The sequence below is a fragment of the Furipterus horrens genome, unplaced genomic scaffold (assembly GCF_987537825.1).
Source record: "Furipterus horrens unplaced genomic scaffold, mFurHor1.1.pri manual_scaffold_3, whole genome shotgun sequence".
In the NCBI taxonomy this organism is placed as follows: domain Eukaryota; kingdom Metazoa; phylum Chordata; class Mammalia; order Chiroptera; family Furipteridae; genus Furipterus; species Furipterus horrens.
In genome coordinates, this window is record NW_028327173.1 from 105,781,850 (window position 1) to 105,798,231 (window position 16,382).

General features: G+C 44.0%; 1 protein-coding gene and 1 pseudogene across 1 annotated transcript; both read left to right on the forward strand.

Moving 5' to 3' along the window:
- The first annotated feature begins 233 nt into the window (after positions 1-233).
- Positions 234-4,110, forward strand: CYP1A1 (cytochrome P450 family 1 subfamily A member 1). The gene is made up of 6 exons (XM_090270014.1): positions 234-1,180; positions 1,715-1,841; positions 1,926-2,015; positions 2,108-2,231; positions 2,372-2,458; positions 2,621-4,110. Exons 1-6 carry the CDS (start codon positions 344-346, stop codon positions 2,904-2,906), a joined length of 1,551 nt encoding a protein of 516 aa, XP_090126140.1. The 5' UTR covers positions 234-343; the 3' UTR covers positions 2,907-4,110.
- Positions 4,111-13,124: 9,014 nt separating this feature from the next.
- LOC150015666 (suppressor of cytokine signaling 2 pseudogene) lies at positions 13,125-14,042 on the forward strand (annotated as a pseudogene).
- The last annotated feature ends 2,340 nt before the right edge of the window (positions 14,043-16,382 follow it).

A 16,382-nucleotide genomic window follows, 5' to 3' on the forward strand; every position in this document is an offset into this window, starting at 1 on the left:
GTAATTGAAAAACCAAAATAAAAAAAAAAAGTTGATTTTAGAAAAATGTGAAGTAATATTACAGGTGTATACGGAAATTACAGAGTGACATTGGGAAACACTGCTTCATACTGGTGCACAGTTAAGAAAGGGTGTTCTGGAATTAGGCAATTTGGGCAACTCAACAGCTTCTCCCACCTCCTTCGCCCCTTCATACCCAGTGAGCAGTTCTGGATAGTTTTCTCTTTCCTTGACCAGCAGGCTGTTATTTTAAGACATTGGCTTCTCCCATTCCCCCATATGATGTCTTGATCTTTTCCTCTCACCACCTCTCAGTAGCCACCTTGCCATCTCTACGTTGATCATGTTTTCTGTGATTGGACTCTCCATCCCCATCACTGCTGAGGAGCTTCTCCTGGCCTCCACTATCTTCTGCCTGGTACTCTGGGTCATCAGGGCCTGGCAGCCTCAGGTCCCCAAAGGCCTAAAGAGTCCACCAGGACCCTGGGGCTGGCCCCTGCTTGGACACATGCTGACCTTGGGGAAGAACCCACACCTGGCGCTGTCGCGGCTGAGCCAGTGTTATGGGGACGTGCTGCAGATCCGCATTGGCAGCACACCTGTGCTGGTGCTCAGTGGCCTGGACACCATCCGGCAGGCCCTAGTGCGGCAGGGTGATGATTTCAAGGGCCGGCCTGACCTCTACAGCTTCACCCTCATCACTGATGGCCAGAGCCTGACCTTTAACCCAGACTCTGGACCAGTGTGGGCTGCCCGCCGGCGCCTGGCCCAAAATGCCCTGAAGAGTTTCTCCATTGCCTCAGACCCAGCTTCCTCATCTTCCTGCTACCTGGAGGAACATGTGAGCAAGGAGGCTGAGGCCCTCATCAGCAAGTTCCAGGAGCTGATGGCAACGGTTGGACATTTTGACCCCTACAGGTATGTAGTGGTGTCAGTGGCCAACGTCATCTGTGCCATGTGCTTTGGTCAGCGCTATGACCATGATGACCAAGAACTACTTAGTATAGTCAACCTGAGTAATGAGTTCGGGGAAGTGGCTGCTTCCGGAAACCCGGCCGATTTCTTTCCCATCCTCCGTTACCTGCCCAACCCTGCCCTGAGTATCTTCAAGGACCTGAATAAGAAGTTGTACATCTTCATGCAGAAGATGGTTAAGGAACACTATAAAACATTTGAGAAGGTACAAGCTGGGGAGAGGCAGGTGGGTGGTGAGGAGAAGATAGGGCCAGGGGCCAGGAAGTCAGAGATAACTAGAGTACCATGGGGTTTGGTGGACACTCAGGATGCTTCACCCTGAGATTTTGAAGCCAGTAGTGGAGGTGACCTCACCCATGGCAGGGAAATAGAACTTTTTCTTGATCATCCATTTTATTCTTCCATCAGCAATATTTACTGAATTGTCAGTCCATGAAGGACCCTAGGTTAGTTATAGGGACAAGGAAGAGTTAAAAAGTTAGTCTCCTGGCCTCATGGGAGAGAAAAGGGTAAAGAGCATGTCCACATGAAAATGATACCAGACTCTGTGTGTTGGGTGTCCCTTGAGTTGGGACAGGAGAGGGCCTTGGACAGGCAGAAGAAAGCTGGAATGGCAGTCTTGGGTGGGTGGGGGGTCATCTCTTGAACAAAGGTGCCAGGGATAGTGAGGGACCAGGTCTGGATGGAGAGGTAGGTCTGGGTTTGGGATCTTTCTCACCTGTGGGCCTTCCCTACCCAGGGCCATATCCGGGACATCACAGACAGCCTGATTGAGCACTGTCAAGACAAGAGGCTGGATGAGAATGCCAATATCCAGCTGTCTGATGACAAGATTGTTAGTGTCGTCTTGGACCTCTTTGGAGCTGGTATGAGTTACTCCATTTGCCTTTCCTGTGCCCAACTGCTCTGACCCACCAACTGCCTTTCTCCCTCTTTCCTTCTCTGGCCAGGGTTTGACACAGTCACAACTGCCATTTCTTGGAGCCTCCTATACCTGGTGACAAACCCCAATGTGCAGAAAAAGATCCAGGATGAGCTTGGTAGGTGGTAGCCTCCTTCAAAGTGCTTAAGGCAGGGACCCAGCCAAGGCCTGGGAGGCCCCTTCATTTGTCTGGTCCTTTGTGCTCTACAGACACCGTGATTGGGAGAGCACGGCGGCCCCGGCTCTCTGACAGACCCCAGCTGTCCTATATGGAGGCCTTCATTTTGGAGACTTTTCGACACTCCTCCTTCATCCCCTTCACCATCCCCCACAGGTGAGGCTCCATGTTCTATTGCTGTCTGATACTGGGCCTTACTTTAGTCCATGTACCTGATCAGGGCAGGTGGGAGAAACATGGGAACATAGTGGATGTCACTGTGGCCCTGAGCTTGACTGAGCTTTCTCTCTCCCCAGTACCACCAGAGATACAAGTCTGAGAGGCTTTTACATCCCCAAGGGGCGCTGCGTCTTTGTGAACCAGTGGCAGATCAACCATGACCAGTAAGTTGAGAAGGGGCAGCAGAAACTCCACCCTCTTCTGAGCTTCAGACCCTGCTGTTTCTGGCCACTTGCCTATTCCCTGCTCTTTTGGGCTGGGATGCAACCCACTAGATGCTTTTGAGTCTCCAGCCTTCCACTTCAACTGCTTCTCTATGATTACAGGAAACTGTGGGACAACCCATTGGAGTTCTGTCCAGAGCGATTTCTCACCCCCAATGGCACTATCAACAAGGCACTGAGTGAGCAGGTGATTCTCTTTGGCCTAGGCAAGCGGAAGTGCATCGGTGAGACCATTGCCCGCTATGAGGTCTTTCTCTTCCTGGCCATCCTATTACAGCAGGTAGAATTCAGCACGCCACCGGGCATGAAGGTGGACATGACCCCAATCTATGGGCTGTCCATGAAGCATGCTCGCTGCGAGCACTTCCAGGTGCAGTTTCGCTCTTAGAGATCTGAGAGTCCTGCAGAGCCATGCACCTATAAAAGTCACTCAGACTTATATCTTTGGCAGTAGTGGGGAAGAAGGAAGCTCAGTTAAGGTCAGGGCCACAATGAGATCCCCCTACTTCCCATACCATGTTCCTCTCATCATCCCTGATCCAGTACATGGACTGAAGTAAATCTGTGTCCCTGACCTGGCTGCCTAGACAGGCCAGTTGTGGGCCCAAGGAGATCTGAGCTTTGACTTGAAACCCACAGATATTGGACTGGCTGACTTTTTTGTGGTCTGGCTGCAGGCAAGCCTGAGGGATCATGCCTGCTCCCCACTCTGGACTTTTCCCTCTGCACACTGAACGCAGACAGTGGAAACTGCAGGGGCCCTCCCAGAGCCGATGAAGCCTTCTGAAGTAGTGCTTGAGCTACAAGGTCTGGTAGGGTTAGGATGTTTTCAGTCTTCTGGAAACCACTGAGGAGCTCTTTGGAAGGCCTGGGACCAGCAGCTAGCTGGCTCTCTGTGGGGGCTGACTGGCTTGAGAAACATTTAGAACAAGCCACATCAAGGCCCATTCAATCTCTTTGACAATTGGGAGCCATCAAGAGTGAAAGGAAGGGTGGGCTGGGTTGTGGGGGAGCAATGGGGGAAAAAGTGGGACAACTGTAATAGAAAAACAATAAATAAATCAAAAATTTAAAAAAAGAAGTGAAAGGAAGAGACAACCCAGGATTCTGTCACAGAGATGGTCTCCCCACTTGAACAAGGCTGAGGAATCTGACCACATGGGTCTGGGACACTGTTCCTGGGGACATTGCCTTCTTCTTTGCAGGCAGGAATGTGATGCCTCCTGGCCTTATGAGGTCTCTGTTCCTGTTCAAGAGTAGCTGGAGCCCACTGTCTTGGAAGAGCATAGAGCAGAGAGAGTCCTATATCTAGGCACCAGGACCAGGTTAGGGTGGGGAGTGGTGATAATTCAATCACCTTCTATTAGTCTCCTTTCTCTATGCCCTGTATTAACGTGTCTTTTAAAAATTGTTTGTATGCAAGGAGCTGTTCATCTTAGCCTGCATTGTAGTTGCATGTTTGCACTTATCATATGTAGAAGCTTAAGAACAATTTATTGAATACAATAGAGAAAATTTATACCAATGTATTCAGAAATATGTAGGAAACATCTTCTTGAGCTCAATAAAGATGTAATGCAGAAATCATACAAGTGGAGATTTTTGAATCTTGAATGGAGTCATCACTCATCTACATTCCCACCCTGTTCCCAATCTTGTGTCTCGTTTTACTGTGGGAGGAGGAAGAAAAGGAGGTGATTAGGAGGTGAAGCCACTGCTCTCAGAAAGCTCACAGTCTGGATGGGGACACTGCCTTCTTCTCTCTCTAACTGATCACACATTGATGAACAGCATTTGCTGGACCAGGCACTGGGGAAGGGGGCTATAAAGTGAATTAAACATGGCCCCTGTCTTTGGGAGCCTCCCAAGTTGCTTGGAGAAACTGACTCATAAACACATCATCCTATGCTTTGTGATCAGGGTTCTATAAGGCAAATGCATATGGGAGGGTGAGGCTCAGCTTGGGTGGTTCAAGGTGGGTGGAGTGGGAAATGTTACTGGGTCTTTGAGACAGCTGTGCAGAGCTTCCTTGAAAGAACAGAGGTAGCCTCACTTGGGTCCAACAGGGTCAATTCTGGTCACTGTAGAGAGAGAGGTTCTCAGCTCAGAAGCTGTGGTCTGTTCCTCACGAGTCATGCCTGGCTCAGACTCTGCATCCATATTAGAATTTAAGGCTAGTCACAGATGGAGAAGAAGGCCTTTGATTGTTGGGCCCCATTAGCAGCATGGGGCTCATATTTCAACACTGAAAGCCCCTGTTCATCTGGGATAGCAAAGAGTGGTGCCAGGTAGGGGCAAAGGCTAGACTCATATAGCCAGGGGCTGTTCTGGTTTGAGGGCTTGAGGGGAGATGTATCTTGGAATGTGAGTCCCAGCCTAGCTGTCTTCCAGAAGCACTGTGCAGTGGCCAGCAGGTGCCATTCGTGCACCACTTTATGACAGGGGTAGATAGCTCCCACTCACCAAGGCATTCAGGCCCCTGTAGGGGACAGGTGAAGTTAGCTGGAGCAGGCCTCTTTGTGTAGGGGGGTGAGGAATTTGATGTCCAATTATTTTTTGTACTGATTTTTTTTTTTTTTTACTTAAAAAATAATGCTTAGTTGATTGGAGCATTGTCCCATGCACCAAAAGGATTCAGGTTTGATTCCAGATCTGGGCACATACTTGGACTGAGGGTTCGATCCCTGGTCACGGCATGTACGGTGGCAACCAACTGATGTTTCTCTCTCACATTGATGTTTCTCTCTTTATCTCTCTCCCTTCCTCTCAAAGATCAATAAAATATCCTTGGGTGAGGATTAAAAATATAATAACTTGTTTCATATATTGTAACATAGATGAGCCTGAGAACATCTTGCTGAAAGAAGCCAGACACAATGGCCACATACTGTATGATTCCAGTTATATGAAATGTCCAAAACATACAAATCCTTAGAGACAGAAAGTACAGTAGTGGTTGCCAGGGGATAGGAGATGGGGGAAAGGAAAGTACAGGAGTGATGAAAATATTCTGGAATTAAATAATGACGATGTTGTATAACTTCTATTTTTTAACTTTTATTTTTCGATTACAGTTTAACTCAATATTATTTTGTATTTCATGTTTACAGCATATATAATTTCTTTAATATACTAAAAACCACTGTATTATGCAGTTTAAACTAATTAAGACACTAAACATGAAAAAGTTTGTCAACCTTTTCTTTAAAAAAAGTGAGGATGGAATGGGGATAACATGCACAACTATTTATTTGTTTTCTCAGTAATCATATTGGTAATAATAATTAATATTTCTATTTTGAGACTATAGTGTAATATGGGATTGTAGGCGAAAGTCACAAGCCCTTTGCTGGGGGTCCTGCAAGTGGGCCCCCCTACCCAGGTGTCCTGTGATCTCAGCCCGCAAGAACTTGCAAGCGAGTCTTGCTGACGCCAGCAGCTGCATGCAGCTCCTGGTAACTGAGTCACGAAAGCCAGGGAACAAAGTGAGCTGAAGACCTAAGCCTCCTTCCCATAGTGATAACATCGGATGTGGTGCAGACCCTTGGACCCTTACCTGCACACAATTCTTGGGGACCGGTTTACAAATCTCTAGGAACAAAGAACCTTGAAAATTAGTGTCTCCTCTCCCATAGCAACTATATCGGATATTGGGACAGACCCTTGGACTTTTTGTGATTTACCGCTTTGCTCTGTAGCCCTATAGGTAAATGTTTGCCCCTCTTAGTGGGATCATGTAAGCCTTTTAGCTTTGTAGCCCTATAGGTTAATGTTTATCCCTCTTAGTGGAATCACGTAAGTTTTTTGGTTTCTGTTGCTCTATAGGTTAATGTATACCCTTTTTAATGGAAAGAATGTTTGTTACTATGTAAGCCTTTTTAGTTTCTGTTTAGTTTTACTTTGAAAAAAATCTTTTCTGCAACTCAATAAAAGGAATGGTCGGGCTGTGAACAATCGCTGATAACCAGAGAAAGTTATAGCCCTCCGTTCATTGCTGGCCACTCATCCTGCTTGCTGGACTTAATCTCAGCATCTCTTTCCACAAATATTAATGCAACATGGGATAAAACAAATGAGTAATTAATAATGAGGATATTCTAATTCATAATCCCCTGTATCCTTGAGAACCAGGATTTGGGGTATGGAAAAAAGGGAATACAGATATAATACAGAAAATGTTAAGTTAAAAAGTATAGTTTCAGCCAAGATGGAGGCGTAGACAGACACGCTGCATCTCCCTCCACAACTAAGAAGGAATACAACTATCTCAAAACTAGAGACAACCAGAAGTTCCAGAAAATCAAGCTGCATGGAAGTCCAACAAACAAAGATATAAAGAAGAACTACTCATCCAGACAGGTAGGAGGGGTGGAGCTGGGGCAGAAAGGACCCGGTGTTGTGATGGCAGCAGCGGTGGTGGCGGCAGCGGCAGGTCGGCAGAAAGCACAGTTACATGTTTTAAAAAGTGAGGAGGGACACCTGGGGAGTGTTCCCAGCTCCTCACCAGACTACACAGCTCATGGTCCCAGCACTGGGGAAAAGCAAGCCTCATTGCTTCTGACTGTGCAAACCAGTGGGGGTTGGGACAGAGGCAGAAACTGCCATTCTCTCAGCAGAGTCCACTTGTTTAAGGGGCCCCCATGGTCCTAGAAAGTCCACAGACCCACCCAGTCTGGGAATAACAACCAGGGCAAAAGCTAGAAGGGTGCCAGTCCCATACAGAAGTGGGAGAAATGCCTGGAAAAGGGGCGAGTGCTGGGCAAGGGACATTGTTCCCTGTCGGACCCATCCCCCACATACAGTGCCACAACCTGGTAAGACAGGTTGCCCTGTACTGATGAATCCCTAAGGCTCTGCCCCTTACAACATAACAGGAGCGACAGCTCTACCTAAGACACAGAGGCAAACAAACACAGGAGCCTGTCAAGATGAGGAGACAGAGAAGTATGACCCAAAAGAGGGAACGGATCAAGGTTCCAGTGGGAGAACTAAGCAATGAGGAGATAGCCAACCTAAGAGATGCAGAATTCCAAACACTGGTGATAAAGATGCTCACAGACTTGACAGATGTGCTTAAGTACGGCAAATACATTAGAGAAGAAGTGAAGGCTATGCTAAGTGAAATGAAGTAAAAGCCCCACAAAACCAATGGTGACGTGAAGAAAACCGGGGTTCAAATCAATGATTTGGAACGTAAGGAAGAAAAAAAACAGTTAACCAGTACAGAATGAGGAAACAAGAATTGAAAAAAATGAGAAGAGGCTCAGGAATCTCTGGGACACCTTTAAACCTGTGAACATCCAAATCATCGGGGTGCCAGAAGGAGAAGATGAGGAGCAAGAAAATGAAAACTTATGTGAATAAATAATGGAGGAAAACTTCCCAAATTTGTCAAAGGAAATAGACATACAAGTCCAGGAAGCATGGAGAGTCCTGGGCGAGCTGGACCCAGAGGGGACCACACCAGGACACATCATGATTAAAATGCCAAAAGTGAAAGATAAAGAGAGAATCCTAAAAGCAGCAAGAGAAAAGGGGAGAGTTTCCTACAAAGAGGTGCCTATAAGACTATCAGCTGATTTCTCAAAAGACACTTTGCAGGCAAGAAGGAACTGGCAAGCAGTATTCAATGTGATGAAAAGCAAGGACCTACAACCAAGATTACTCTATCCAGCAAAACTATCATTTAGAATGCAAGGGCAGATGAAGTACTTCCCAGACAAGGTAAAGCTAAAAGAGTTCTTTATCACCAAGCCATTGTTATATGAAATGTCAAAGCGACTTACTTAAGAAAAAGAAGATAAAAACTGTGAACACTAAGGTGACAACAAACTCAACAACTGAATCTGAAGAATAAAAACAAAATCCAACTAAGCAAACCAGAATAGGAACAGAATCATAGGTATGGGGATCATTTGGAGGGTTATCAACTGGGAGGGGGAAGGGGGAGAAATGAGGAAATGGTTCAGGGATTAAGAAGCATAATCCATTGGTACTAAACAGACAGGGGAAGGTTAAGGATAATATAGGAAAGGGTGAAGCCAAAGAACTTATATGCACGATCCATGGACATGAACTAAGGAGGGTGGGATTGCTTGAAGAAAGAGGGGTATTGGGCAGAGGGGAGCAAAGGGGAAAAAATTGGAACTACTGTAACAACAGAATCAATAAAATATACTTTAAAAAAAAGTATATATGTTATATACGTATATTATGTATATTTCTAAGTGTTAGAAACAATGACCAACTCATGGCAATGGGTATTCCTAATGCCTCAATTACTATCCGGGGCTCCTTATAGAAACACTTATTTGGGGGAAGAAATGTCAAAGGATAAGCCTGAAACAGTTGCTTATACCACAGAGCAAAGGCACCACAAGATGACCAGAAGGAGATTAAGCTATTCAAGAGTTTACTGAAAAGGCTCCAACTGGCCAAAGACAGAACAATTCAAGTGTCATAATAATATTTCCATGGATAAAACCCATCAAATATGTTTGAATCCATGAATTCAGAAGGATTTTTAAAAATTAGCTAGTTACCTTCAAAGGAACCAATCTACTACCTTTTCTTTTTTTAATATGCTTTATTGATTATGCTGTTACAGTTGTCCCAATTCATTTTTCCTTTGTTGCCCTCCACACAGTGACCCCTCTCCCTCCAATTGTCCCACCACCCCTTAGTCCATGCCTATTGGTTGTGCATATAGTTGTTCTCAACATGTTCCTGTCTACTCCACTTCCTCCTACTATGCTTCTTAATTCCTGTACCATCTCCCTTCCTTTTCCCTCTTCCCCGCTGACCTCCCCCCAAAATGTTCCCCATACATATAATTCTTTTTCCACTCTCGTTGCCTACTTAGTTAGCATTTGTTTTGATTCCCTAGCTTCTGTTGTTGGTTGTTGTGATACAGTTTTCATTTTAATGTTCATAGTTTTGATCCTCTTTCTCCTAAACATGTCCCTTTAACATTTTATATAACAGTGGTTTGGATCTGATGAACACCTTCAGTTTTATTTTGTCCTGGAAGCACTTCCTCTGCCCTTCTATTCTGAATGACAGCTTCGCTGGATAGAGTAATCATGGTTGTAGGTTTTTGCTTTTTATTGCTTTGAGTATTTCTTGCCAGTTTCTTCTTGCCTGTAGAGTTTCTTTTGAGAAATCAGCTGATAGTCTTATTGGGACCCCTTTAAACAAAATTCTCTTCTTCTCTCTTGCTGCTTTTAAGGTTCTCTCTTTATCCTTAATTTTTGACATTTTGATTATAATGTGTCTTGGTGTGGTTCTCTCTGGGTCCAGTTTTTTTTGGAATTCTCTGTGCTTCCTGGACCTGTAAGTCTATTTTGTTCCCCAAGTTAGGGAAGTTCTACTTCATTATTTTTTTCACATAATTTTTCAATTTCTAGTTCTTCACCTTCTGGCAACCCTATGATTCAGATGTTGGCCCGCTTAGAGCTGTCCCATAGGTTTCTGAGCCTCTCCTCATTTTCCTCACTTCTCGTTTCCTCTTTTTGCACTGGTTGACTGTTTGTTCCTTCCCTGTGTTCTGATTTGTTGATTTGATCCCTGGTTTTCTTTCCCTCACCACTAGTTTTGTATGTGTTTTCACTCATTTCAGCAGGACTAGCCTTCATTCCTTCCCCATCTTGTTTAAGATCTGCTGTTAGGTCTGTAAGCATTCATATAAGCAAAGTTAAGAACTGTGCCTCAGAAAGATTTCCTATCTGCTGAGCTGTTAGATTAGATATTTGATGTCTGGTCAGTTGCGTCACCAGGATCTCCATCATGATCTGTGCCATCCTGACAGTTTTGTATTTACCTTAGCTTTCTGGGCGGGGCTGTCATGCCTCATACGCTGTAGGGGACGGAGTTCCATGCACCCCTCACTACCAAGCAACACTTCTCACCACACTGTGGCATTTTGTGTGGGGGTGGGGGTCCAAGGTGGATTCCTGCCGTTCACTCTCTGCTGAGAGACCAGGAGCCTCCTCCTTCGTCCCCACCCCAACCAGCCCTCACAGTCTGAGGCAATGGGGATCTGCTTTCCCCGGCGTTGGAATTGTGAGCTGACAGGTTTGGTCTGCAGCTGAAAGTGCTCCCCAGGTGCTTCTCGCCTCCCCTTAAATACAGATGTCTGCTGTTGCTGCAGCTGCCACCACCAGCACAGCTTGACCTCTCTGCCCCAGCTTCACCCCTCCTACCCATCCAGACAAGCACCACTTCTTTATAACTTCATATGTTGGGGGGGGTACTCCCATGTAGCTTTATTTTCTGGAACTTCTGGTTATTTCTGTTTTTGTGGCAGCTGTATTCCTTAGTTGTGGAGGGAGATGGAGTGTGTCAGTCTAGGCCTCCATCTTGGCCAGAAGTAACCTCTCCTCTCCTTGTGGGAACTAAGACCCACGTATGACCTCCTTTCCTGTGGATCCACCCAGGTGCCTCCGGCCAGTAGCCCAATCTACTATCTTGAAAAGTGAAAAACCAAAGCCAAAATCAAGCATTTATTCTACTTTTCTATATTAACTATACCTATAGATATTAATAGTAGATTAAAAGTATCTCTTAATAAAAGTATTTCAATTAATAAATTAAAAACAAACAATAGAATTAGAATGTCACTATTTTGCAGCCACCAATAAATTAATGGATCTGGACATTAAACCCAACAACTGCTAACATAAAAACAGAGAAAACCAGCCATGTGGTTCCTGATGAAAGAACCCAACACTACCTACCATATTGCAAGGGACTGAACAGAGTCCAACCAAGCCTCTGGATCCAGCTGCCAATTTGCAATAAATTCAGGGAATGAAGAAACATGCTGAATGGAAACATAAGTGTGCATCAGTAAATTCAGGCTTTGGGAAACTCTAGTCTAAAGGCCTGGGTTCTTCAACAGACAACTGTAAGGAAAAGAAAGGAATGGAGGGAAACCTTGTACATAGATTAAAAGAGATTTAAAAGATATATCAAAATTTAGGAAATGAACAATACACATTTGGTGATAATCTATAAGAACAAGGAAATTATTACTATAAGGGTCTGGAGAATGCGTACATTTTGTGGGTTCCATGAAATGGGACATGTGGAGGGCTTCAAGAATGATTGATAAAGTTCTATTTCTAAACCTGGGCATAGTTACAAGAATGCTTACTTGATAAAACAAAGAAAAGAATAAATAACTTGAATTTCTCCTTGCTTTTTAGAAATATATTAGATAGGCTAAAATGTTCTTATGTTTGTTTTTTTTTTCCATATAATGAAAGACATATTTTTCATTTTCACCAACAACTTTATTGATTTGGATATTTTGAGTATGTTGGCTATCTCATGCGTGTATAACATTGATTGTTCTCAGTGAATGTCTTGATTTGATTGCTGTCAACTTCAACTGGGTTACCCAACCATAGGGCATCGTCCAGCAAGAAATCTCCAGCACAAAACTTCGCAAACCACTTCTGATACATTCAGTCAGTCACATCACCTTCTCCATATACTGCACAAATCTTTATTTGCATTTCAGTTGCTTTAAAAAAATGTTATTTATTTATTTATTTGTAGAGAGTGGGGAAGGAAGGGAGAAAGAGAGGGAGAGAAACATCGATTTGTGAGAGATACATCCATCAGTTGCAGTTGTCTCTCACACTCCCCAACTGGGGACCTGGCCCACAACCCAGTCATGTGCCCTGACTGGGAGTTGAACTAGCAACTGTTTGGTTCATAGGCCAGCACTCAATCCACTGAGCCATACCAGCTAGAGCTGATAAGTTTTCAAAAAATGCATGCTGATATGACAGCTGTCACGGTACAAACTAACAAAATTGTTTTGAATGAAGTTAAACTAAGTGCTACTAAATCCATTGCTATGGGAAAAAACCAAGCGAACTTCTCAACCAACCCAATAATTCATATATATTTTCAATGCCCTTCAGCCAAAGGCCATGAAGAACACACCTCATTGCTTTTACCTATGCTTAGACAAATGTATGAAGTAGTCTTTTTTTTTTTTTTTACATTTTTACATTTTGGTAAAATACACATAATATACAATTTAACACCTTAACCATTTTAAGTGTACAGTTCAGTGGTATAAAATATATCATGTTATGCAATCATCACTACCATCCACCTCCATAGCTCTTTCCATTATGTAACACTGAAACTCTATACCTATTAAACAACAACTCCTTGTCCCCCTCCCTAAAGCCATTCTACTTTTATCTCTATAAAAGCGGCCTTATTTTGTTTCATTTTATCATGTTCTCAGAATGACCATGTGTGAGATTGGTGTTTTATGAGAAAAGAAGTGGAGAACAAAGTGGCATATGAACATCAGACCAGTTTGTGAAAATACTGAGGTCTAGCTAGCTGTGAGCATCAAATCAGTTCCAGCGACCAGGAGCTGTTCTTTCTCCGGTCAAGTACAGACAAAGGCCTCAGGACATTCATCCATTATATCCAGATTTTCATCATTGCCAAGGTTTTGCTGATTAAAATAAATTTGCTGATTAGGAAGAGCATCCTGAGCAACGAGAGATGTTTAACTCTTGCCAGGTCTCCCCGCCGCCACTGTCGCGACTCGCAGGTCTAGGGCTTCCCTTGAAGCATGAGCCTCCTCTCCCGGCGCTACCAGCGCTGTGCGGGGCGTGAACAGTGCGCTCTGGGGCCCCGGGGGCAACGCCTCAGTATCCTCTGTGCTCACAGCCGGGGCGCCGGAGATTGGGCCTGGGCGGGCGGTAGGCAAACTGTGGGTGACCGTGCCTGCGGGGAACTTTGCCATTTGTCCACCTGAACCTGGGGAGGAAGACTCAGCAGCTGCCCCCTGCCACAACCATTTTGGATACTCCGCAGGGACTTGTTTTGGAATTCACGCTCACTTCCGGGAAGGACGCATGCCCCTCTCTGACCCCAGCTCGGGGAGCCACCTGTGTTTGCTGTGGTGACCCTTTGCCCACGACCCTGCGGTGCCTGGAGCCCTCCAGCAATGGCGCGGAAGCGACGGTGGGAGCCCGCAGATTAGCCGTCCCCTAGGGCTGCGAGTCTGGCGAAGGCCTTGCGGAGCTCGAACAGGTTGGTACTGGGGAAGTAGGGCTGTTAATGAAGCCAAAGAGAAATTAAAAGAGGCACCAGAAGGAACGTTCTTGATTAGAAATAGTTCACATTCAGGCTATCTTACTAACAATGTCTGTTAAAACATCAGCTGGACCAACTAATCTGCAAATTGAATATCAAGATGGGAAAATAAGATTGGACTCTATTATATGTGTCAAGCCCAAGCTTAAACAACTTGACAGTGTGGTTCGTCTGATCGACTACTATGTTCAGATGTGCAAAGATAAGTGGACAGGCCCAGAAGCCACCCCATAACGGCACGGTTCACCTTTATCGGACCAAATCCCTCTACACATCAGCACCTCCTCTGTAGCATCTCTGCAGTCTGGCTGTTAACAAATGTACCGGTACGATCTGGGGACTGGTTTTACCAACAAGATTAAAATATTACTTGGAACAATATAAATTCTAGGTATAAGTGTTTCTCTTTTTTTTCTAAACATGTATTATATAGAGGAGCTCTGAATGCAGCTAAGTAAAAAATAACCAAAACTTGAGTGACTGCTCTGGATAACTACATGAAATTCTAAGAACAGCTGAATCAATTGAGATATTTTATATCTCAATTATACACACACACACACACACACATTCACCCTTTTAGTCTCCAATTTAGTGGGTTTTTTTCTTTTTACTATATTCATGAAGTTGTGCAACCATCACTACTAGTTCCAGATCATTTTTCTCACCCCTGCAAAAAAACTCTGTACCCACTAGCAGTCACTCCTCATTCCTCTTTCCCTTCAGCTCCTCGCAACCACCAACCTTTTTTAAAAAAATTGATTTTGAGAGAGAGGGAAAGACATTGATTGATTTGTTATTCTATTTATTTATGCATTCATTTGTTGATTCCTGTATGTGCCCTGACCGGATATTCAACCTGCAGCCTTAGCTTATCAGGAGGAGGCTCTAACCAACTGAAATACCCAGCCAGGACCCCTGGCAACTACTAATTTGCCTTCTTTCTCCATGGATTTGCCTATTCTGGACATTTCATCTATAGTAAATTGAATTAAAATCTTTTAAAAATAAAACAATTATGTAATATGTGACCTGCATATAATATTCTGGCTTCTTTCACTTAGTGTAGTGTTTTCAAGGCTCATCCGTGTTAAAGCATTAACCAGTGCTTTATTTTGAAAGGCTGAATAATACTCTACTGTGGATATACTACATTTTGTTATCTGTTGATCTGGTGATGAACATTTGGATTACACAGGAGAACAATTTTTAACATAATTCCCATTGAGTTCAATTTTTTAGCTGTTTTAAACTTAAATAGGCATGCTGATTTCAAAACTGCAGTTAGTTTTCTTCTGTCACGTCAAGTTTTTCTGTACAGCTTATCTTAATGCGACCACTCTAGGCTAGATAGAGCCTGGATTGAGGGAAGCACTAGTGTTCTCCTATTGGCTGACAGCAAACCTCCCTCGAATGGGGAGGGGTTGGGGACAACCTTGGAGACCAGCAACAGGTTCATACTTGCAATTTAGGATATTCAGTTACACATGAGACAGTGTGGTGAGAGGTTGTGTGCCACTCTATATAGTGAATCGTATTCCAAAGTGTAGTCCGAGTTCTTGTCTGCATACAAGGAGATAGCAGAATTTATTTTTTAATTTACATTCATACTTATTTTCTTTCCTTCAGATCATTTCTGCCTCTGCTATTTCTCATCATAAGTGCCTAAACAACCCTTATTCATTTTGTTATATCTGTGGCAGTTTCACCATTCCCAAAGGACAAACCAGTGCATTTGTCAAGCAAGCCTATTTTGCATATTTTAAAGTAAAACTTGGTGATCAAGATAAGTCTTGGGCCCCTCACAAGGTGTGTAAGCAGTGTGTTGAGACTTTACGGATGTGGACGAAGGGATCATGTGATAAATTGCCATTTGGTATACCTATGGTTCAGCGAGAACCCAGAGATCATTCAAGTGACTGTTGCTTTTGTATAGTGAGAACATTAGGATATAACAAGAAAAATAAATGTCCTAGTCTACCATCAGGTATACGCCCAGTGCCTCATTCAGCTGAAATTCCAGTGCCAGTTTCCACTGAACTACCCTCTTTCAAAAAACAGGAGTATGGTGAAGAACTAAGTGACAGCAATAATGAAGATTTTGAAATTGAAGATGACTCAGTTCGTAAGGGATTTGATCAGCATGAATTGAATGACTTGGCATGAGATTTGGGACTATCCAAAGAGGCTTCAGAATTCCTAACATTAAGACTGCATGATAACCCTGGCTGGTGTGGCTCAATGGATTGAGCGCCGGCCTGCGAGCCAAGTGTTGCTGGTTCGATTCCCAGTCAGGGCACATGACTAGGTTGCACGTCAGGTCCCCAGTTGGGGCACAAGTGAGAGGCAACCACACAGCAAAAAAAAAAAAAAAAAAAAAAAAAAAGACTGCATGAGAAAAACTTGCTTGAAAAAGGAATGAAGGTATCCTACTTTCGATCAAGAGAAAGTGCATTTCTGCAGTACTTTCAAAGTGACCGTGGCTTTGTGTATTGCCATAACATACATGGTTTAATGGAGGAATTGGGAATTCCAATCTATAATGCAACTGAATGGCGACTGTTCATTGATAACTCAAAGTGGAGCTTGAAGTGTGTCCTCCTTCTCCACAATGGCAATTTATTTGGTGCAGTCCTATTTGGCCATTCAGTTTGTTTTTGTGAAGAATATGAAGACATAAAGAGAGTCATTGATCTGTTGCAGTATCACAAGCACAATTGGATCATCTGTG

What these genes read in the sequence shown, in the direction of transcription:
- CYP1A1 (XM_090270014.1), top strand. Translation starts at nt 344, where the DNA reads ATGTTTTCTGTGATTGGACTCTCCATCCCCATCACTGCTGAGGAGCTT. An exon ending in CTTGGACCTCTTTGGAGCTG is followed by an intron (nt 1,842 to 1,925) that starts GTATGAGTTACT and finishes TTCTCTGGCCAG; the next exon opens with GGTTTGACACAGTCACAACT. An exon ending in TGGCAGATCAACCATGACCA is followed by an intron (nt 2,459 to 2,620) that starts GTAAGTTGAGAA and finishes CTATGATTACAG; the next exon opens with GAAACTGTGGGACAACCCAT.